Below are 21,476 nucleotides of genomic sequence, written 5' to 3' on the forward strand. Positions count from 1 at the left end.
GGAGTACGGAGAGAAATCAGGGCCATAAACTGTTTAAAAAATTATTCAGGACAACTATGGAAAAAACAAACAAACATTGGAAACTGGAAAGAAAACAGAAGTTTAGGGAAAGAAAATTGAAAGTAGGAATGCATAAACAAAATAAATGTTTTATTTCAAGACTTAAGAAAATGTAATTTTTTTATTTTCATATTTTAAACCAAATGAATAATCTGAGTTTTGCGAAGCAGAAACGTTGGTGAATGACTCCGAGTGTTTGTCGCTCAGGCTGCAGCAGCTGGACGACGAGAACGGCGAGCTGCGGTCCTGCGTTCCCTGCCTCAGAGCGAACATCGAGCGACTGGAGGAGGTGGAGCCGATTTCACTTCTCCCTCTGTTGTCCGATTTCAAGTTGCTCATCCTTTCTTCCTGGTTTCCAGGAGAAGCGGAAGCTGCAAGACGAGGTGGAAACTCAGTCCGACAGGCTGAACGAGGAGACGGAGTCCCGCAGGAAGATGGCCGACAAGCTGAGTCACGAGCGCCATCAGAACCAGAAGGAGAAGGAGAGCACCCAGGAGGTGGGCGGGGCCAGAGGGCGGGGCCTTCTGCAGCAGGACTCGGCTGTTGCTAGGCAGATTCTAACGTTTCTCTGGTTCCCCTCAGCTGATCGAAGATCTGCGGAAGCAGCTGGAGCATCTTCAGCTCTACAAGCTGGAGGCCGAGGCCAAGCGGGGCCGAACCCCCGGCGCCGGGCTGCAGGAGTACCAGACCCGGACCCGGGAGGCCGAGCTGGAGCAGGAGATCAAAAGACTCAAACAGGTGAACGAATCTCCCGCTCTGCTGCAGCGTCTTAAAGGGACAGTAACATGGAAAATTAACTTTAATCTTTCCATCGTGTTTTTATGTTTTTCCCTCGTTAAAAACGAGCCTGGAGTTTTGATTCTTTCATCATGTTTGAGAAATCCTTTAATCGCCATGGCAACCATTCTGCTGTTAGAACGCCTGGTTGCCCTTAGCCCCGCCTTCCAGGTGCAGCTCCTCCCCCTTTCAGCTCCTCCAGACTAGCCAGCAGCAATTAGCAACCAGCTGCTGAGCTCATAGGAGCCGCTGCTCAGAGCGACGCTGGTAAAAACGTTAAAGGGTTAATAGAGGAGCCATGTTGGGACGACTTCCTGGAGGCGGAGCTTCAGAACGAGCAGGAGCTTCTTAAAGAGACAGAGGCCCAATTTCAAGACGATAAATCAGGAAATCAAATTTCTTTTAAGCCAAATTTTTTTTATGTAGCATTTTTAAAACTGAAGTTAAAATAGTTGCTTGATTGTGCAATAAAATGTCAGCGCGAGTTTCAGTTGGCGTTTTAAAATGGTTTTAAAATCTGACGGTTTGTTTCCAGGACAACCGAACTCTGAAGGAGCAGAACGACGAGTTGAACGGACAGATCATCAACCTGAGCATCCAGGGAGCCAAGAACCTGATGTCGGCCTCCTTCTCCGATTCCCTGGCCGCCGAGATCAGCTCCGTGTCTCGGGCCGAAGTGAGTTTAGAACGAAGCCGAGTCAGAAACGGGCCGCTAACCGAATCAAGACGAGTCGGTAAAAACGAACAGAGTGACGACTCGGTTCGCCGTTTACAGTTTGATGTTTAGAAACAAAGATGGAGGAAGCTGCTTAGAAGGAAACGGTGACATGTTGAGACGGATTTGTTTTATTCTGGCTGCAATAGAGAGAGAGAGAGAGAGCAAGACTTCAGCAGATAACAGGAAGGCTCAATGGAGAACGTCAGAGGAAGTTTAGTTTTATAGTTTCGAGCTTTTAGCCTCTAATAATGAAGATCTACTTCCTGTTCTGTTGCTATATGTAGCAACTTTTCAGACGAAAAAAATCAGTTTCGTCCAGAACCGGAACCGGCAGGTCGGAGTTTTTAAAGGATCGGCTGTAGATCCCGGATGTATTGGTTTTTCTCTCAGCTTCGTGTTCATGACCAACTTGTGTCCGTCTGTCTGTCTGTCTGCAGCTGATGGAGGCCGTTCACAAGCAGGAGGAGATCAACTACCGGCTCCAGGATTACATCGATAAGATCATCGTGGCCATCATGGAGTCCAACCCCTCCATCCTGGAGGTCAAATAGGCCGCAGGCAGCCCATCAGGAACGGGCGCCGCCGGCTCCACAGGCTGAAAACTTATTTACATCGAACACCTGGAACCAGGAAAACGAGGCAGAGGATGTACAAATTAATTTATTGGACCTTCTTACGACACTCATTAGACTGGATTAGAAAAGAATGGCGATAAATTTCTAGAGTCCCAGGCTGTCAGTGAAAGATAAGCTTGTTTTCGTTTCTGTTCGGTTTGTGTGGATGCGTGCGTTGGCGCCGTTGGGTTCTGGTGACTTCCATGTATTTGGCTGGAGGAACCCGAGCCCCCCCTGGTGGACGAATGTGGAAATGCAAGCGTAGATTAGCTCCTCCTTTACTCCCAATCAGCTTCTAATCGACCTGAAACCGATCTGCCAGTTCTACCAAAACGCCTTAAAGGAGGGTTGATCAAAGTATTTAATTCTGCTGAGCGACTCGATTCGACCCGAGGAAACCCGACCCAGGCTGAGTCGTGTTGTCACCAACCGCATGAAGCGCAGGTCAGGGGTCAGCGACGGTTCGTCTCTAAAGCTCAACCCGATGAGGGAGGCTTCTCCTGACCAGAAACTCCTCCAGGGTTTCCTATAGTGTGTGTGTGTGTGTGTGTGTGTGTGTGTGTGTGTGTGTGTGTGTGTGTGTGTGTGTGTGTGTGTGTGTGTGTGTGTGTGTGTGTGTGTGTGTGTGAGACGTTCCCTTGCTTTTTCTGTGTTTGTGTGAACCAAGATGGCGACACTAAATGCGGTGAAAAGCATAAAACAATCATTCCTGTAGGGGAGAAAACTAACGAGATGAAAGAAGTGATTTAATGTTTGGTTTATGTTTACAATGAAACAGGGTCCTGGATGTCAGGCGGGCTGGAGCAGCACTACACACATTTAAAGGGCCAGCTGCGCAAAATGAGCACTTTCTCTTTCCTACAGCAGACGTCTCTGTCTGCGCCGACTCAGGATAAATCCAGAGAACTCGCCCCCAGAAACTGATCCCAACGAGTTAGCCGTTAGCCTCCACAAACATCAGTTTGGTTTATGTGAATCTTATTAACCTTTAAACGGTAATTTACAGAGACGGATCAATGGAGGCTGGAGGCGGTGCGCCACTAAAAGTCTTCCTGTCTGAAAAAAGTGAAGCTAATGGCTACTATGAAAAGAATTAGCAGGTAACCACCAGAGATAAATTAAATTCACAAAAATCACATTGATGATTTGAACAGAGATGATCATTGTTTGCATGGAGGCTGGAGGCGGTGCACCACTAATAGTCTTCCTGTGTGAAACGCCTACGAAGAATGGAAGAACTGAAGCATTTATAGTCGGGACTGTTTTTGTTTATTTTTTTTAAAGCAATGTAAGAAGCTAAACATATAAATTGATTTCTGTGTGTGTCTGGTACTAGTTATGATCAGTGTGTTTCACACAGGAAGATTATTGGATACGCACCACCTCTTTCTTTAGTTCTCCATCTACAAACTCGGCAGTTTTTGTTTAAAAAGAAAAAAAAGCTCAACTCAATGTAACGGTTAGCTTGAGGCTAGAGCTAGCTCTGGGTTTACTCTGAATTAGGACTCCAAGTGAGCATGACACTGTAGGGTAAGATATTGACTGCTCATAGCCCTTCAACAGAACCTCAGTTGAGTAATTCTGCGCTGTCCCTTTAAATGAATCCCAGTACAGCCCGCCTGATCCCAGCGTCGTCTTGCTGAGTGAAGCAGGAAAGTTCAACGTTTTACTGCAACTATGAAATGCCGGCATTTTGACAAGTTGTATGTGAAGAATTTAGCGTTTGTTTTGCACTATGATTTGTTTTTGTTGTTGTTTTTGGAAGTGGGATGAAATGTTATGAAGGGATAATTTGTAGGAATCTGTTGAAGAGGGAAAGGTGTCGCACTACGACGCCATGTTGAGTCGAACCATCGATGATTCTGCAGCGTCTCTTTAAATGCAACTCCGAGCGTCAAGCTTGGAGATTTCAGACGTTTTTGTAGCAATAATGCAGGAAATGAATGGAGGGAGATTCTTCTTTTCTTCTGCTGGGTGAAGACATCATCATGAACCGATTCTGGACTCTAACGCCGACCTGGATGTGGATTTATATCACGACCTTTGACACCAGTACGTCTAAGATCTCCTCGTTTTTTCACTCTGTTCGCCTCTTTCTCACTGCTCTTCACTCGCCACTCCATGAAGGAAAAGACAAAAAAACAATGGCCTTGGATGTAAATGTCTTGTAAAGTTTTTTTCTACACTCATTCTAGATTCTAGGTATTTTTCTAGTCGCAGCAGAGGAACGAAGGTCGCCTGTAGCATGTAGCGTGTACAGATTCCGTCGGGATTCTTCGTCTCACGCCGGTATTTATTCGTTGACGACTCACACCGACCTGTTCTGCTGAAACAAATATGTTTGTGCTTTATTGAATTCACATTTATTGACACTGATAACGTGGCGGGAGAGTTTATTAGCGAGGTAAGAGTTAGCTGAGCTGCACAAGATGGCCGCCGGAGGTCGGCGCGCTCTTCCGTGAAATGGCGGAGTTGTTCCTGTTGTCTTCCCGGAGGGAGTCGGGTCCTGCATGGATGCACGGAGTTTCTGTACGTCTCTGATCCACGATCAGTAAGATGACATTTTAAAACCTCCTGGCTTTCACAAGGGTGAAAAAAGGTTTAAAGTTGAATAATTCCTGATTTCTTTGAGTGAAAATACGACGTAGACGCATCTAGGTGTTTTTTTATGCCTGTATTTTTTTCCTTTTGTAGATTAGATTTGCACTTTGACCTGATCCATCATCTTATTTCCTGGTTTTAAAATTACCAAAGACTGATTCTGTTCTGAATTTTTTCTGAAAGAAACTGACCTGGTGGCAGAGCTGGTCCAAAAAAATCTGCGGCCTTTGACAGAACTTGACTTTGGGCCCCCAAACGACCATCACAGCTAAAAAAAATTATATAAATTAAAGCAGTTTTTTCTTCTAATGCTACTTCTAAGATGTTGGCCTCTTAAACCAAAAATATTTTACTCAAAGTGTTTACCCGTCTGTCGCCTCTAAGGCGCTAAGCTGCTGCTCAGTTTGCTTCTACCTTGGTCCGGCTCTGCCTTGTAGTCTAAACACTGTCTCTCTCTGAACCTGATGATGAGCCCTGGGTAAAGTCAGTTGGTTTTAAGTTATGCGATATACATCCGAGCTGTAAATATAAACATTTTTGCCGACTTCTTTCCCGTTTCCTTCAAACGCGTCTGAAGGTTTGCTGAAGGCGTCGTGTTCAGCTTGTGCGACGGAGGAAGACGGGAAGCAAATACTGTAGAAAAGAGAATCTGTAAGAAGTAAATTTATTCCTATTTTCAAAGATAAATGTATAATTAATGTATAAATTATAACAGTATTGGGTACAGCTGTATAATATTTTTGGAGCTCCCTACAAATGATTTACTCCTAATTGTTACTGGGGAAATATGTCATTTATTGTAAGAGAATTTAAAGGTAAAAAGTGGAAGTAAGAATAGAATAAATAAATGGAATAAAAAACTGTTTTGTTTTTATTCAAGCACTTAAAAAATCTGCAACATCTTTGTCATAATTTCATTTCTGTATATAATCTGATTAACGCCAGCAGTCACTGTCCTGACCAGACATTAAGCCACTAGCGCCACCTGCTGGTTGGAAATATTTACTGCACTGTAAATGTTGGTACAGATTTTACAATGAAAGCCACATATTGGTGTGAAAGATTAGTTCAGATTAATTAAAGGTAATAAAAGTTTTAATGCACACTGACTAGTTAGTCCAATAAAGAGAAAAGTTTGTTTATCAGTAAAAATGCAGTAAGTCGCCTTTCATTATTTTAGCAATAAAGTAAAAAAAAAAAAAAAAAAGGGAGAATCATGATTCTGCAGCTCCAGAGCCACAAGTGGCCTTTTGACTCTGCTTAATATAAAATAATAAAAATATAGCTTTTCATGTTTTTAGTTTTCCTTCCGTTGGTTCTGGTCGCACTTTGCCAGCACTTGTACATTTAGTCTAAGATCACAACTGCTAAAAGCTAAAATAGGTCTTTATTTCTTTTAAATAAAAGCGTAAATACATTTTAACATTTTACTATAGTGAATAAATTGTCTTTGATCTACATTATTGCCCAATGAGTTGAGTTAAAACGAAGACCGAGACCTAAATAACTTTTTTCATGATTATTCCCCCTACTCGTTTCCAAACAAACGATGCCGACGCACTAATTTATTTTAAAAACGATTTACAAAACAATTAGAAAAACTACAAGCGACGAAATCATAACCATCACGGTACAACTGGACACCCGGAACCAAAGTTACAGCTGTTGCACTCTCCGGGCGTGTTTTGATGAAGGACACCGGAGAATCAAATGCTGTCGATATTTCACGGTTTTCCCACAATATTTCCATTGAAACTTCAAATGTTAGCTGTTGATAAAATGTTGTAGTTTTAGTTCTATGACTGGACGAGTCGGTGGATGTTTAATTGGACACATTTTGCACGTTTTTAGCAAGTTGAGTTGACGAAGCTAAAGTTAAGCTGCTCATTTACTGAAATCAGCATCACGGGATTCCGAGAATAATCCAGAATAATCACACCGAAACATCTTTTCCTGAATTAGTGGGGAATCTTTTTTCGTATTATCTTTATGGATTTATTTCTCGGCAAGATGTTAAGTTAGCTGCTGTTAATATAAATGGAGTCGATAAGTTCGGAGGTTCGGCTGAAAGTGGCCCAGTGCTTCCGGACGCTCTCCTCCTCCTCCGCGGATCATACAGACGTTTTTGACGCCCTGGAAACGTTGAACTCCTATTTAGATGATGGGGCTGAAAGCAGCAGCTGCACCGCGGCGGAGCGGGAGGAGTTCCGGAGGACCCACTACAGCCGAACCCTGCGGGTTCTGGTCGGGCAGCTCCAGGCTGACTGGACCCACAGCCTGTCCGCCGCGCAGCGCTCCCAGCTGTGGGACCCGCTGTTCCTGAAGGGGCCGCCGGATCAGGCGCTGCTGGTGCTGCTGGAGGCCGTGACCCAGCTCCGGTCTGTTTATCTAAAATATGAATAACTGCGACGACATATCAGGGACATGAAGGAAGAGCAATAAACTAAACCTTTGAGCTAAATCTCAAACATGTTCTTCTAGAAAACATAACATTTCAGAGATTGAAAAGTCAGATATTTGCTGGAAAATAAAAAAAATCGGAGATTAACCTCAGACATTTTTAAGAATAATATGAACATTTCTGTGTTTGAAAAGTGGATTCATGATGCTCGAAAATGTCCATGTTCTTATTAGTTTTTGTTGTTTCAGAGTTTTGCCTTTTCTATGTATTTTTTGCACTGCAAAACGCAAAGAAAAGATTATTTTAAAAGCGCTGCATCCTAAATTAAAACGAGCCTGATGATTTACAGTCTGATATTTCTTGAAGGGGAATTTTGTTTAGAGACTAGATAATCCATTATTTATGGTTCAGGTCTTTTGTAGTTTTTATTTCCATTTTTACATTTAGATTTTGGTTGTTTTATTTTGGATATTTCCTTCCCTGAAGGAAACATAGTTACTTGATTGTGGTATAAAATGTAACTATGTGCCTAGAAAAAACATCATACTGTACCTTTAAGAAATCTGCCAGTTTCAGTGTAAATTGTTCTGTACAAAACTAAAGTTAATTGATCTTTCATGGCCATTATTATAAGCCATTATTATTGTATTGGTTGAAAATCGCATCAAAACGACAATATTATCGTTTATCGCAATAATTTCTGTGACAGTTTATCGTCCAGACCTGACTGCTGAATCCTCTGTCCGCTCCCTGCAGGCCCAGCGCGGGTCTGGACCGCCTGGTCAGCGTTACGGAGCGCTTCCTGCAGGGCGGCCGCCTGGCGGACCTGCTGTGGTCCTTCTGCCTCGGGTCGGTGCCGTCGGACTCGGCCCAGCTCAGAGAGACGCTGCTGGCCCGGTTAGCCGCTCTGCCGGACCTCACCGCCAACAGGCTGCACCCAAACAACCGGCCGCTGTTCACGCCGCAGCGGTTCTACCCGCTGCTGGCCTCGGAGATGCTGGCCGCTCTGGAGAGGACCTGCCGCGCCCTCAGAGGTGACGCCATTTTGGCTAGCGGAAATTGGCGTTGGCGCCATTTTGGCTAGCGGAAATTGGCGTTGGCGCCATTTTGGCTAGCGGAAATTGGCGTTGGCGCCACTTTAGCTAGCGGGAATTGGCGTTGGCGCCATTTTGGCTGCGGAAATTGGCGTTGGCGCCACTTTAGCTAGCGGGAATTGGCGTTGGCGCCATTTTGGCTGCGGAAATTGGCGTTGGCGCCATTTTGGCTAGCGGAAATTGGCGTTGGCGCCATTTTGGCTAGCGGAAATTGGCGTTGGCGCCACTTTAGCTAGCGGGAATTGGCGTTGGCGCCATTTTGGCTGCGGAAATTGGCGTTGGCGCCACTTTGGCTAGCGGAAATTGGTGTTGGCGCCATTTTGGCTAGTGGAAATTGGCGTTGGCGCCATTTTGGCTAGCGGAAATTGGCGTTGGCGCCACTTTAGCTAGCGGGAATTGCCGTTGGCGCCATTTTGGCTGCGGAAATTGGCGTTGGCGCCACTTTGGCTAGCGGGAATTCGCGTTGGCGCCACTTTGGCTAGCGGAGATTGGCGTTGGCGCCACTTTAGCTAGCGGGAATTGGTGTTGGCGCCATTTTGGCTAGCAGAAATTGGCCTTGGCGCCACTTTGGCTAGCGGGAATTGGCGTTGGCGCCACTTTAGCTAGCGGGAATTGGTGTTGGCGCCATTTTGGCTAGCAGAAATTGGCCTTGGCGCCACTTTGGCTAGCGGGAATTGGCGTTGACGCCTTTTTGGCTAGCGGAGATTGGCGTTGATGTCACTTTAGCTAGCAGGTTGTTGCTAGGACACCGGAGCCGAGTTCAGTAGTAACTAGTAGTTAGATTTACTTACAGTATTATAGTTTACTTTTAGGAGTATTTTTACTGCACTGTACTTTTTACTTGAGTAATTTTATTATAAAGTATTGCTACTCTTACTTGAATAAAATTTCTGAATTCTCTACATGAAAAACATGTTTCAGCCAAATATTCACCTGCAGTTTTTATTAAAGTTTAATACATGTTTTATTGAAAGAAACTGATTTAGAAAAAAATTATTTTGCCTGATTTTGTTACTTATTCGAATTATTGTCATTTTGATCCTTAAATACCAAAATTTCTTCTGAACTTTGTTTTGGTCCATCAGATTATGTAAATTTAATATTTAAAATTTACAGTTATTGTTTGACAATATTACAGAAACATTTAATCAATCCTGTTTAGTAGTTATTACATTTGTTTAGCGTAAAGCTGCCTCATACCTCCTGATTTTAGTTGGCAGTTAGGTGATTATATCATGACTTTATTAATCTGATGTTGATGTCATAATATGCTTCCATATGTTTTTATATTAATCCCATCAGATGTGTTATATTTATCGTTATTGATTGTCCATCTCTACGTTCACTCAGCTGTTCTGATGTCTTCCACAGATGGGGTCGATTGCTCTTTGACATTCGTAGCTCAGACACTTGGGAAAGTTTGCCTCCAAGGTCACAGCGGTGAGTTTAAAACAAGGACAGGCTGACAGGTTTAATGGCGGCGAATAGATGTGTGAAAATGGCTTCCTGGGGAAAAATATGGCATCATAAAGAGATGACTGGATTTCTGGACAAAGTTCATATTCAGCAAAAGAGATTAAAAAGAACCAAACAATGTTTCTTTTGCTCAAACCCAATTTTGGCGAAATCCGGTTTCTTTTGTCCGTACCCTATTTAACCCAAATCTGAATTATATTTTATTTTTTCATGCCATATTGGTAGGCAAACGCAGCGCAATGCATAGCAAACCCATGGAGACCAACAAACACAAAATATGTGGACAATGTGTAAGAGACACATGAACAAAATGGCTGCTGTCGGTGAACTGTGGAAGTAAACCACTGACGTTCTGCTCTAGAGCGCCCCCTGCGGTAAACCCCGTCCTGCTGTGTCTGTGCAGGCCCGGTTCTGGCCGTGATGGCGCCCCGCCTGGCCGTCTGCACGCGCTCAGACATGGTGTGGCAGAGGGTGAGCTGGAAGCTGCTGCAGGACGTCCCGGAGCGCTGCATGGAGAGCGTGCTGACCGGCCTGCTGCAGGCGGCCGACAGGTGAGCCGGCCGGCCGGACAGGTGAACAGGCACCAGGCGAGGGCAGGTTCTGATTCTGTCTTCGCTCCATTTCCAGCCCGGACGCCTTCAGCCGCATCGCTGGAAATCTGGTGCTAACCAATAAAAAGGCAGAGTTTGTGCTGACTCATAAAGTGCTGCTGCTGCAGTATAAGTACGAGGTGCGTCAGCAGCGAATGTGTATTTATACAACCTGCTGTTTCTAACGGTGTTTGGTTCCCAGACTCGCGTCCTGAGGACCGTCCTTGGCTACCTGGCCTCAGACCGGGATCGCAGGCCGCTCCTCATCCAGGTCCGTTCATCCAAACATTTCAGTTTCATGATTACTGTAAAACACAGTGTAGGAGCCATTTTTCCCCTTTTTTCTTTTGGTTAAATCTTAGAATTTAAATTGTTTTATTCTTATTGTTTATTTCCTAGTTGATTTATCATTAGAATTTTTGTTTAATTTGCTGTTTAGAATAAATTCTTTGATTAGGAATTCACTTAATTAGTTAATTAATTTCAGGTTGGGGTATTTCACGGTATAAGTAGGTGGGTCTTAGGTAGCATATTATGCACGTGGTGGTCATGAGGTTTTTTACCAGCCTACAGAATCAGCCAAAGAATAAAACCAAAGAACTATATTTTGACTTTTGATCTTTTTTTGCTGTGTAAACCAGAATCCACGGTGCATCAAGTGACTATTTGAGTTTGATTCACCTTTTCTTTAGATCACCTTTGAGTTTTGAGTTTTTTGATTTTTAAGTTTAGAGACAAATGGTCACTACACACAGTTCAGCTTTCAGCATTTTACATGTGATTAGCATCACATGTTGCTAAAGCGCTACACCGACACGACATTTAGGGAAACGAAGTTCTGACAACACGAGAGGAAAGATGTCACGTTACAATGAAGTAGAAATAATTTGTGAATAATTGTAATAATACTGGAATAAAAAGTCATTATAATACGAAAATGATGTCATAAAAATGCGAGAATAAAGATGTTTGATGATAAAGTTGAAAAAGTACGAAAATAAATTCAGAATAATCCGAGTATAGAGTTAAATTCTAGGAGAATGAAATGGAAGAAAACAATAAAAATGTTTCCCAGGCCTCCTGCTGGAGCCTCCTGTTGTAAATGTTTCTGAACGGTGCGGTGTGTTGCCGGCCGTTTGCTCTGTGTGTCTTCAGGTTTTGCGGAGTGTGTCGCAGGCCTGGGCCAACCCCAGCGCGGTGAAACACACGCCTCAGGAGCAGCAGCTCTACGTTAGCAAGGCGCTGCTGCTAGCTGCTAGCCTGCTGACGGACGCCGAGCTGCAGGAGCTTCGCTCAGGTGCAAAATGAAAACATCGTCTACTTCTGATGATCTTCTGATTTATTTCAGTTCTGAACAACATCAGGAAGTCTCGCGATGACGACGATGGTTGCTATTTTTCTGGCTTCTTTTCTTCCTCATCTGTTCCTCCATCACTCTGTGACCGTTAGCAACTCGGATTGTTTTTAACTCGGTTTGTTTTTTTAACTCGGATTGTTTTTTAACTCTGTTTTTAACTCGGATTGTTTTTTAACTCTGTTTTTAACTCGGATTGTTTTTTAACTCTGTTTTTAACTCGGATTGTTTTTTAACTCTGTTTTTAACTCGGATTGTTTTTTAACTCGGTTTTTAACTCGGATTGTTTTTAACTCTGTTTTTAACTCTGTTTTTAACTCGGATTGTTTTTTTAACTCGGATTGTTTTTTAACTCGGATTGTTTTTAACTCTGTTTTTAACTCGGATTGTTTTTTAACTCGGATTGTTTTTAACTCTGTTTTTAACTCGGATTGTTTTTTAACTCGGATTGTTTTTTAACTCGGTTTTTAACTCGGATTGTTTTTTAACTCGGATTGTTTTTTTAACTCGGATTGTTTTTTAACTCTGTTTTTAACTCGGATTGTTTTTTAACTCGGTTTTTAACTCGGATTGTTTTTTAACTCTGTTTTTAACTCGGATTGTTTTTTAACTCTGTTTTTAACTCGGATTGTTTTTTAACTCTGTTTTTAACTCGGATTGTTTTTTAACTCGGTTTTTAACTCGGATTGTTTTTAACTCTGTTTTTAACTCTGTTTTTAACTCGGATTGTTTTTTTAACTCGGATTGTTTTTTAACTCGGATTGTTTTTAACTCTGTTTTTAACTCGGATTGTTTTTTAACTCGGATTGTTTTTTTAACTCGGATTGTTTTTAACTCTGTTTTTAACTCGGATTGTTTTTTTAACTCGGATTGTTTTTTAACTCGGATTGTTTTTAACTCGGTTTTTAACTCGGATTGTTTTTTAACTCGGATTGTTTTTTTAACTCGGATTGTTTTTTAACTCTGTTTTTAACTCGGATTGTTTTTTAACTCTGTTTTTAACTCGGATTGTTTTTTAACTCTGTTTTTAACTCGGATTGTTTTTTAACTCTGTTTTTAACTCGGATTGTTTTTTTAACTCTGTTTTTAACTCGGATTGTTTTTTAACTCTGTTTTTAACTCGGATTGTTTTTTAACTCGGTTTTTAACTCGGATTGTTTTTAACTCTGTTTTTAACTCTGTTTTTAACTCGGATTGTTTTTTTAACTCGGATTGTTTTTAACTCAAATTGTGTTTTTAACTCGGATTGTTTTTAACTCAAATTGTGTTTTTAACTCGGATTGTTTTTAACTCGGTTTTTAACTCGGATTGTTTTAACTCGGATTGTTTTTTAACTCGGTTTTTAACTCGGATTGTTTTTTAACTCTGTTTTTAACTCGGATTGTTTTTTTAACTCTGTTTTTAACTCGGATTGTTTTTTAACTCTGTTTTTAACTCGGATTGTTTTTTAACTCGGTTTTTAACTCGGATTGTTTTTTAACTCTGTTTTTAACTCGGATTGTTTTTTAACTCTGTTTTTAACTCGGATTGTTTTTTAACTCTGTTTTTAACTCGGATTGTTTTTTAACTCGGTTTTTAACTCGGATTGTTTTTAACTCTGTTTTTAACTCTGTTTTTAACTCGGATTGTTTTTTTAACTCGGATTGTTTTTTAACTCGGATTGTTTTTAACTCTGTTTTTAACTCGGATTGTTTTTTAACTCGGATTGTTTTTTTAACTCTAACTCGGATTGTTTTTTAACTCGGATTGTTTTTAACTCGGTTTTTAACTCGGATTGTTTTTTAACTCGGATTGTTTTTTTAACTCGGATTGTTTTTTAACTCTGTTTTTAACTCGGATTGTTTTTTAACTCTGTTTTTAACTCGGATTGTTTTTTAACTCTGTTTTTAACTCGGATTGTTTTTTAACTCTGTTTTTAACTCGGATTGTTTTTTAACTCGGTTTTTAACTCGGATTGTTTTTAACTCTGTTTTTAACTCTGTTTTTAACTCGGATTGTTTTTTTAACTCGGATTGTTTTTAACTCAAATTGTGTTTTTAACTCGGATTGTTTTTAACTCAAATTGTGTTTTTAACTCGGATTGTTTTTAACTCGGTTTTTAACTCGGATTGTTTTAACTCGGATTGTTTTTTAACTCGGTTTTTAACTCGGATTGTTTTTTAACTCGGATTGTTTTTTTTAACTCTGATTGTTTTTAACTCGGATTGTTTTTTAACTCTGTTTTTAACTCGGATTGTTTTTTAACTCTGTTTTTAACTCGGATTGTTTTTTAACTCTGTTTTTAACTCGGATTGTTTTTTAACTCTGTTTTTAACTCGGATTGTTTTTAACTCTGTTTTTAACTCGGATTGTTTTTTTAACTCGGATTGTTTTTTTAACTCGGATTGTTTTTAACTCAAATTGTGTTTTTAACTCGGATTGTTTTTAACTCGGATTGTTTTTAACTCGGTTTTTAACTCGGATTGTTTTTTTAACTCGGATTGTTTTTTTAACTCGGATTGTTTTTAACTCAAATTGTGTTTTTAACTCGGATTGTTTTTAACTCAAATTGTGTTTTTAACTCGGATTGTTTTTAACTCGGATTGTTTTTAACTCGGTTTTTAACTCGGATTGTTTTTTTAACTCGGATTGTTTTTTTAACTCAGATTGTTTTTAACTCAAATTGTGTTTTTAACTCGGATTGTTTTTTAACTCGGTTTTTAACTCGGATTGTTTTTTAACTCGTTTTTAACTCGGATTGTTTTTAACTCTGATTGTTTTTAACTGATTGTTTTTAACTCGGATTGTTTTTTTAACTCGGATTGTTTTTTAACTCGGTTTTTAACTCGGATTGTTTTTTAACTCGTTTTTAACTCGGATTGTTTTTAACTCGGATTGTTTTTAACTCAAATTGTGTTTTTAACTCGGATTGTTTTTAACTCGGTTTTTAACTCGGATTGTTTTTTAACTCAAATTGTGTTTTTAACTCGGATTGTTTTTTTAACTCGGTTTTTAACTCGGATTGTTTTTTAACTCTGTTTTTAACTCGGTTTTTAACTCGGATTGTTTTTTTAACTCGGTTTTTAACTCGGATTGTTTTTTAACTCGGATTGTTTTTTTAACTCGGATTGTTTTTTTAACTCGATTGTTTTTAACTCGGATTGTTTTTAACTCGGATTGTTTTTAACTCGGATTGTTTTTAACTCTGATTGTTTTTTAACTCAAATTGTGTTTTTAACTCGGATTGTTTTTTTAACTCGGATTGTTTTTTTAACTCGGTTTTTAACTCGGATTGTTTTTTAACTCGGATTGTTTTTTTAACTCGGTTTTTAACTCGGATTGTTTTTTAACTCGGATTGTTTTTTTAACTCTGTTTTTAACTCGGATTGTTTTTTAACTCGGATTGTTTTTTAACTCGGATTGTTTTTTAACTCAAATTGTGTTTTTAACTCGGATTGTTTTTTTAACTCGGTTTTTAACTCGGATTGTTTTTAACTCGGATTGTTTTTAACTCGGATTGTTTTTAACTCGGATTGTTTTTTAACTCGTTTTTAACTCGGATTGTTTTTTAACTCGTTTTTAACTGATTGTTTTTAACTCTGATTGTTTTTAACTCTGATTGTTTTTAACTCTGATTGTTTTTTAACTCGTTTTTAACTCGGATTGTTTTTTAACTCGTTTTTAACTGTTTTTAACTGATTGTTTTTAACTCTGATTGTTTTTTTAACTCTGATTGTTTTTAACTGATTGTTTTTTTAACTCTGATTGTTTTTTTTAACTCTGATTGTTTTTAACTCTGTTTTTAACTCGTTTTTAACTGTTTTTAACTGATTGTTTTTAACTCTGATTGTTTTTTTAACTCTGATTGTTTTTTACTCGGATTGTTTTCTGCTCGGCTCATTGTTTCCTTTCAGACCTCCTGCAGTGCCTGCTGGGCGGCATGCAGAGCCACCTGGACAGCAGCGCCGTCGGCATCAGGACTCTGGGCCTGGTGGTGGGCGAGTGTCTGAGCGCCCGGATGGATCTCAGCGGCACCAAGCTCAAGTTCGAGGTACAATCTGCACCTCAAACTTCAGGATAACGTCGAAATAATGAGAATAGCAAAAAGAAAATTAATTAAAAAAATGTAATAATACAAGAAAAAGTTACAATATGAAAATAAAGTTAAAATAATCAAACTCTGAAACTTTGTGCTGTTTTTGTGGCAGTACGACCAGAATGAAGAAACCCGGGAGCTGCTGTCTCTCATGACCCCCAGCGTGTGTCCTGACCCTGACCCTGACCCTGACCCTGAGGTCGCTGCTGGGTGAGTTTGAGCAGATATTGATTTAAAAACAAAGTCATATATTTAAAAGATCAAATATGTTTGATTTTTTGTTCATTCGCTTCTTTCATTATTTTAGTTCTTTTTGTTTCTTTCACTCTTTCCTTTTCGTTCACTTTTTATTTCGTCCATTTATTCTTTCAGTACAATTTCTTGTTTATTTAGTTTTTCCCTTAATTGTTCTTCTGTTTGTTCATTATTTGGTTCTTTTGTTTGTTTGTTATTTCGTCCCGTTCTTCCCTCTCTCCGCTCTCAGGTTTGGCTTCTCTGTCTCTCAGTGACTCTTTTTCGGTGAATCTGTTGTCTGCAGGTCTGAGGCGACCAGAGAATCGTCTCAGGTCAAATCGGCCTCCCGGAGGTCAAAGAGCGATCCAGACTCTGACCTGGACAGGTGAGACGTTTAGTCAGATCTTTACTTTCATTTCAATCAATACTTAGATTTAAATGTAATAACCTCGTTTCTGGTGGGTCCAGCGATGACGACCTGCCTCCGTACGACATGTCAGGAGACGTTGAGGCGAGTCGGGCGGCGCCGCCTCGTTACCTACGGGACTGTCTGGAAGGCACGGCGCGGTTCAGTTCTTTCTGTTCAGTTCTTTCTGTTCAGTTCTCTCTGTTCAGTTCTCTCTGTTCGGTTCTTTCTGTTCAGTTCTCTCTGTTCGGTTCTTCCTATTCAGTTCTTTCTGTTCGGTTCTTTCTGTTCAGTCCTCTCTGTTCAGTTCTTTCTGTTCGGTTCTTTCTGTTCAGTTCTCTCTGTTCAGTTCTCTCTGTTCAGTTCTCTCTGTTCAGTTCTCTCTGTTCAGTTCTCTTTGTTCGGTTCTTCCTATTCAGTTCTTTCTGTTCGGTTCTTTTTGTTCAGTTCTCTCTGTTCAGTTCTCTCTGTTCAGTTCTTTCTGTTCAGTTCTCTCTCTGTTCAGTTCTTTCTGTTCAGTTCTCTCTCTGTTCAGTTCTCTCTGTTCAGTTCTCTTTGTTCGGTTCTTTCTGTTCGGTTCTTTCTGTTCAGTTCTTTCTGTTCGGTTCTTTCTGTTCAGTTCTCTTTGTTCGGTTCTTCCTATTCAGTTCTTTCTGTTCGGTTCTTTCTGTTCAGTTCTTTCTGTTCGGTTCTTTCTGTTCAGTTCTCTCTCTGTTCAGTTCTTTCTGTTGTTCAGTTCTCTTTCTGTTTGGTTCTACCTGTTCAGTTCTTTCTGTTCGGTTCTTTCTGTTCAGTTCTCTCTGTTCGGTTCTTTCTGTTCCGTTCTTTCTGTTTGGTTCTCTTTTCAGTTCTTTCTGTTCAGTTCTCTCTGTTCTACAGAAATAAAAACCCGTTTCTAATGTTCTGGTTCTGTTGATCAGCCCTGATTTCCTCTGACGACTCTCTGCGAGTCGAGCTCAGTCTGAACGCGGCGGAGAGTTTGGTGAGGAGGAACGTCTTCGCAGCGAAGGAGGTGAGAGCAGAAGGAATGTTGGGTTTGTTGTTTCTTTGTTCTTTTGTTTCATTTGTTCATTTGAACAAAAGAATGAAAACATCCATGGCAGCAGAGTCCAGAGATGGTTTTCAAACATCTTATTTGACATTATTTGACGCCTGCTCCATCTCAGATTTGCTGGTTTGCATGAATAAACTATAAACTCAGGCCTGTCACAATGTTTTAGACATTGTCTGACTCTGGTTCGTTTATTGTTTTGTTGTTTTTCAGATCAGTGTCCAGATGACCAAAGTGCTTCTTCACATGGAGGACAGATTCAGCGTTAGCGGCTTCCTGGTCCTCCGGCAGGCGGCCATGGTGGCTCTGACCGCCGTCGACTCTGTTCCTGTACGACTTTGATTCCTTCTCTACGTCCAGCCTGATCGCGTTGCGCATCGTAAATCCATCCGTCTCCGTCTGTCGCAGGTCACTCAGTACTTGACGACAGAGTTTTACTCCCTGAACTACAGCCTGCGGCAGCGACTGGACATCCTGGAGGTGAAACCAGCAGCTTTAGCCACTTTTAAGTCTTTATAAATCTGATCATGTTTGGGTTCTGCAGGTCCTCGCCTTGGCGGCTCAGGAGCTTTCCAAACCAGCCGCCGATAAAGTAACCGCAGCCGCCTCGGGGCTGACGCCTTACCAGAGCAACAGCGCCGCCGGCTGGAGACAGGAAGTGGAGAAGAGGATCCAGAATAAAACCAAACGCATCTCAAAGGTCGCTGCTCGTCTCAGCGCCTCGCTAAACGTTTTAAATAGTCATTTAACAACCAGAAATATTACTGCTGAATCCTCAGAGGCGCAAGTTCTAACTCGCTTGGGTTGCTAGGCAACGGGGCTGGGCTCTGCGTGCGTTGCTAGGCAACGGGGCTGGGCTCTGCGTGCGTTGCTAGGCAACGGGGCTGGGCTCTGCGTGCGTTGCTAGGCAACGGCTCACTGGCCTGGAATGTGGTTTTGAAACATAATTTTCCGGACACCAAAAAACATGAAATCATTTGCAGGAAATGACTGGTTGTTGTTTTCAGAGGCAGCAGAGAAAAAAAAAGGGAATTTAATAAAAATATTGAAGTAGATGTTTAAAATAACATACCCAAATCTAATTTTGTTTTTTTTTTTACTCTTACTTAAATAATCTGAGTATCAAAATAAAGCGAAACCTTTTTAGGATCCATCAGAAGTGCAAACGTCACAGCAGCTGCTGAAGTTTCAGAGAAAATGAAGAAACAAAATCTTCTGGATTTTTTATTTTTGGTCTCTTGACAGAATATTTTTCCTTTATACGTCATATAAAAATATAAATATTGATTCAGCTGAAGTAAACTAAAGCCAGGTAGCAGGAGTTTTCGTAACCACGTTGTTAAACCGGTTTAAACCGTGTTTTCTGTGACTTTTAGACGTTTCCCTCTGTAGAAATTGTTCGTTTCTTTAAGTCAGGCGTTACATAAGACGACCGTCCAGCTGCCCGTGTTGCATCATGTCGATGTTCCTGCAGGGGTCCGGCCAGCCGCGAGCTGGAGCCGCTCCAAACCGCTACGCTCCTGTTGCCGGATACTTCTTCTTTCCTCTCCTCAGAAATTACGACAAGTTAGTATTTTAGCGAAACTCTGAAGATTTTAGTAGTTTTAACTGATGGGTTAAAGAAAAACTCCTTCCTGGCAGGCCTGAGGTGACCTTTGACCTGCTGGGCAGTGACCACCTGGTTCTGGGCAGGTTGATCCACACTCTGGGCCTCTTCATGCACCTGGCCGTCAACGCACCGGTATTATATTTTATATATGTATATATGCGTCCACATTTGTTTCAAAGTCCTGCTACTGATGTTATCATCTTGAATTTTGTCAAATTTATGAGTCGTATGTAAACATTATAAATCTGATCATGTTTGGGTTCTGCTGGTCCCGTTAATCCAGACTTCAGCTGCTAATCTGACTGAGCTATGCTATGCTAGCCGTTTAGCCTGTTTCCTGCTGATCCTCGTGCTGTTTATTCCCAGATAGCCGCACAGATGGGAGCTGCGTTGTTGGACTTTGTGTGGGCCGTTCGGTACCACGCTGACCCGTACGTCTGACTCACACACAGGCTGACCGGAAAGTCTGGAGTTTTTAATGGTTTTTATTGGTTTCTAATGGTTTTTATTGGTTTCTAATGGTTTCTAACTGGGTTCCTCGTGGTTTCTGTTGGCTTTGTGTCCTGAAGGACGGTGAGGCGAGGCGTCCTCTTCGCCGTCTGCTCCGTGTTTCTGAGCATGCCCAGTCAGGCTCTGATGATGGACCTCAGCCAGCAGCTGCTGGAAACAAGAACCTGGCTGGCAGGTAAAAAATAAAAATAACAGAAGAAAATATGATCAATGAAACACTAGATTAGAGGATTCTGAGTTTCAACGATTCAGGAATGCTGTCTTTCCTTTCCTTCCTTCTTTCCTTTCCTTGTTTAATTCCTTCCTTTAATGCCTTGTGTCCTCTTTCATTCCTTCTTTCCTTTATTTAATTCTCTTTATTCCCTTTTTCTCTAATTTCCTTCATCTTTCCTTCCTTCTGCCACAGATTCATGCTGAACTTTTGTGTTTTTATATTTTAAAATCAACATTAAAAACTAAAAACGGGAAAAGTCTCAAATTTCTCCGTGAAACTGAAACCAAATTTTCACGACATGGAAATTTGACGCAGAAGAGAACGAAGCATGATGGGATATTTCTCTGACCTGAAGTTCACATGTCCACCTGCAGACTGTATTTCTGTCAGCAGTCTCCCATCACACACACACACACACACACACACACACACACACACACACACACACACACACCACATACACACACACACAGATTTCTGGGAAGGAGATCAGGAACCAGGATGTCCTGTGATGCGATTCGCTCCGTTTTTATTTCTTTTTGCCTGGAGCAGAAAATCAATTTCACAACGAACTAAAAGTTTATTTTCCTCTCTCTAAAAACCGGTTCTGGTTCTGGTTCTGGTTGTGTTGTCCGTCCACAGATGTGGCCGAAGCGGACCCGGACGCCGACTGCCGTAATTTAGCTGTGCAAAGCCTGGTTCTGCTGGACCAGAACCTCAAGAAGCAGCTGCAGAACCCGAACGGCCTCAGCCTGGAGCCGTGACCGGGTCAGCATCTGCATGAGGAGAGGTTCTGACGCTCCAGGTGTTTCCTGGATGTTTTCCAGTCGTCCGGATCAGGACTTTCTTTAAACTCTGCATTTACTATCGCAGGTGCTTTTCTTTTTTTTTTACACTTCCTGGAACATTCAGCCGGACACAGGAAGTGGACTGGTGACCAACGTGACGCCATTCACTGCAAAAACACAAAATATTACCAACAAAACTAACTTACAAATCACTTCCTTATCACAATGTAGGAGCTTGTTTACTCAATAATCACACAATATTGAAGAAAAAGTGTGAGTTCCATTGGCTCCATTGCCTAGCAACCTCAGCCGAGCCCAGCCTGTTACCTAGCAACCTAAGTCAAGCCCAGCCTGTTACCTAGCAACCCAGTTCTAGTTCCACTGGCAGATTATGTCACTTTCAATAAGACATTTTTCCATTTTATAAGTAAAATAACCTGCCAGTGGAACTAGTTTTTTTTTTTAGCAATATTAAGGATCTTAAAACTAAGTTCTTATGTCACTTTAAAAGTTACTTGTAAGTTTGTTTTGTCTCATTTGTAGTGTAATAAGATATTTGCACTAAAACTAGACAAACATACTTGGTGTGATTTTGTGTTTTTGCAGTGTATGAGTCGGTTCCTGCCTGTCTTTCTGTTTTAGTTCTAAATATCAGGATTAAAACTTAACTTCCTTTTGACCAACATCTTTCTGGTACAAGCAGCTGTTTGTGTCCAGAGGACATCCTGTGAATATTTCTGTACAGATGGAAGTACTACTACGTCCGGTCGAGACAGTCATCTGTACAAGCTGGAATATTAAAATGCTTTTTGTTTGAAACATCTTTATTTTTTTGTTGATTTTTTTTTTCTCTCTCATGTAAACTAATGAATTTTATGAGTTTATAAATATGTGTTGCTTGCTA

The 21,476-nt window shown here is 41.0% G+C and overlaps 2 protein-coding genes across 6 annotated transcripts in view; both read left to right on the forward strand.

Annotated features, from left to right (window-relative positions):
* Positions 1-2,304, forward strand: part of rab11fip3 (RAB11 family interacting protein 3 (class II)) — a 28,790-nt gene extending 26,486 nt beyond the window's left edge. For all 5 annotated transcript variants that reach the window (XM_008436357.3, XM_008436358.3, XM_008436359.3 and 2 more), the window contains 5 exons: positions 268-349; positions 420-557; positions 643-798; positions 1,373-1,513; positions 1,993-2,304. In XM_008436357.3, coding sequence (XP_008434579.1) covers positions 268-349; positions 420-557; positions 643-798; positions 1,373-1,513; positions 1,993-2,106 — 631 coding nt within the window. In that variant the 3' untranslated portion in view covers positions 2,107-2,304. The remainder of the gene's footprint in view (positions 1-267; positions 350-419; positions 558-642; positions 799-1,372; positions 1,514-1,992) is intronic.
* A 4,119-nt stretch (positions 2,305-6,423) lies between these two features.
* Positions 6,424-21,395, forward strand: telo2 (TEL2, telomere maintenance 2, homolog (S. cerevisiae)). Its single transcript, XM_008436363.3, has 20 exons — positions 6,424-7,148; positions 7,928-8,205; positions 9,637-9,705; positions 10,145-10,292; positions 10,369-10,471; positions 10,534-10,602; positions 11,487-11,628; positions 15,579-15,715; positions 15,873-15,970; positions 16,299-16,379; positions 16,463-16,551; positions 17,321-17,412; positions 17,665-17,781; positions 17,860-17,931; positions 17,996-18,151; positions 18,926-19,017; positions 19,093-19,192; positions 19,427-19,491; positions 19,630-19,745; positions 20,427-21,395. The coding sequence occupies exons 1-20, from the start codon at positions 6,808-6,810 to the stop codon at positions 20,546-20,548; spliced, it is 2,487 nt and encodes an 828-aa protein (XP_008434585.1). The 5' UTR covers positions 6,424-6,807; the 3' UTR covers positions 20,549-21,395.
* Positions 21,396-21,476: the final 81 nt, after the last annotated feature.

The sequence above is a fragment of the Poecilia reticulata genome, chromosome 19 (assembly GCF_904066995.2).
Source record: "Poecilia reticulata chromosome 19, P_reticulata-male-v2, whole genome shotgun sequence".
Classification (NCBI taxonomy): Eukaryota; Metazoa; Chordata; class Actinopteri; order Cyprinodontiformes; family Poeciliidae; genus Poecilia; species Poecilia reticulata.

What these genes read in the sequence shown, in the direction of transcription:
- telo2 (XM_008436363.3), top strand. Translation starts at nt 6,808, where the DNA reads ATGGAGTCGATAAGTTCGGAGGTTCGGCTGAAAGTGGCCCAGTGCTTC. An exon ending in ACGTCTTCGCAGCGAAGGAG is followed by an intron (nt 17,413 to 17,664) that starts GTGAGAGCAGAA and finishes GTTGTTTTTCAG; the next exon opens with ATCAGTGTCCAGATGACCAA. An exon ending in AGCGACTGGACATCCTGGAG is followed by an intron (nt 17,932 to 17,995) that starts GTGAAACCAGCA and finishes TGGGTTCTGCAG; the next exon opens with GTCCTCGCCTTGGCGGCTCA.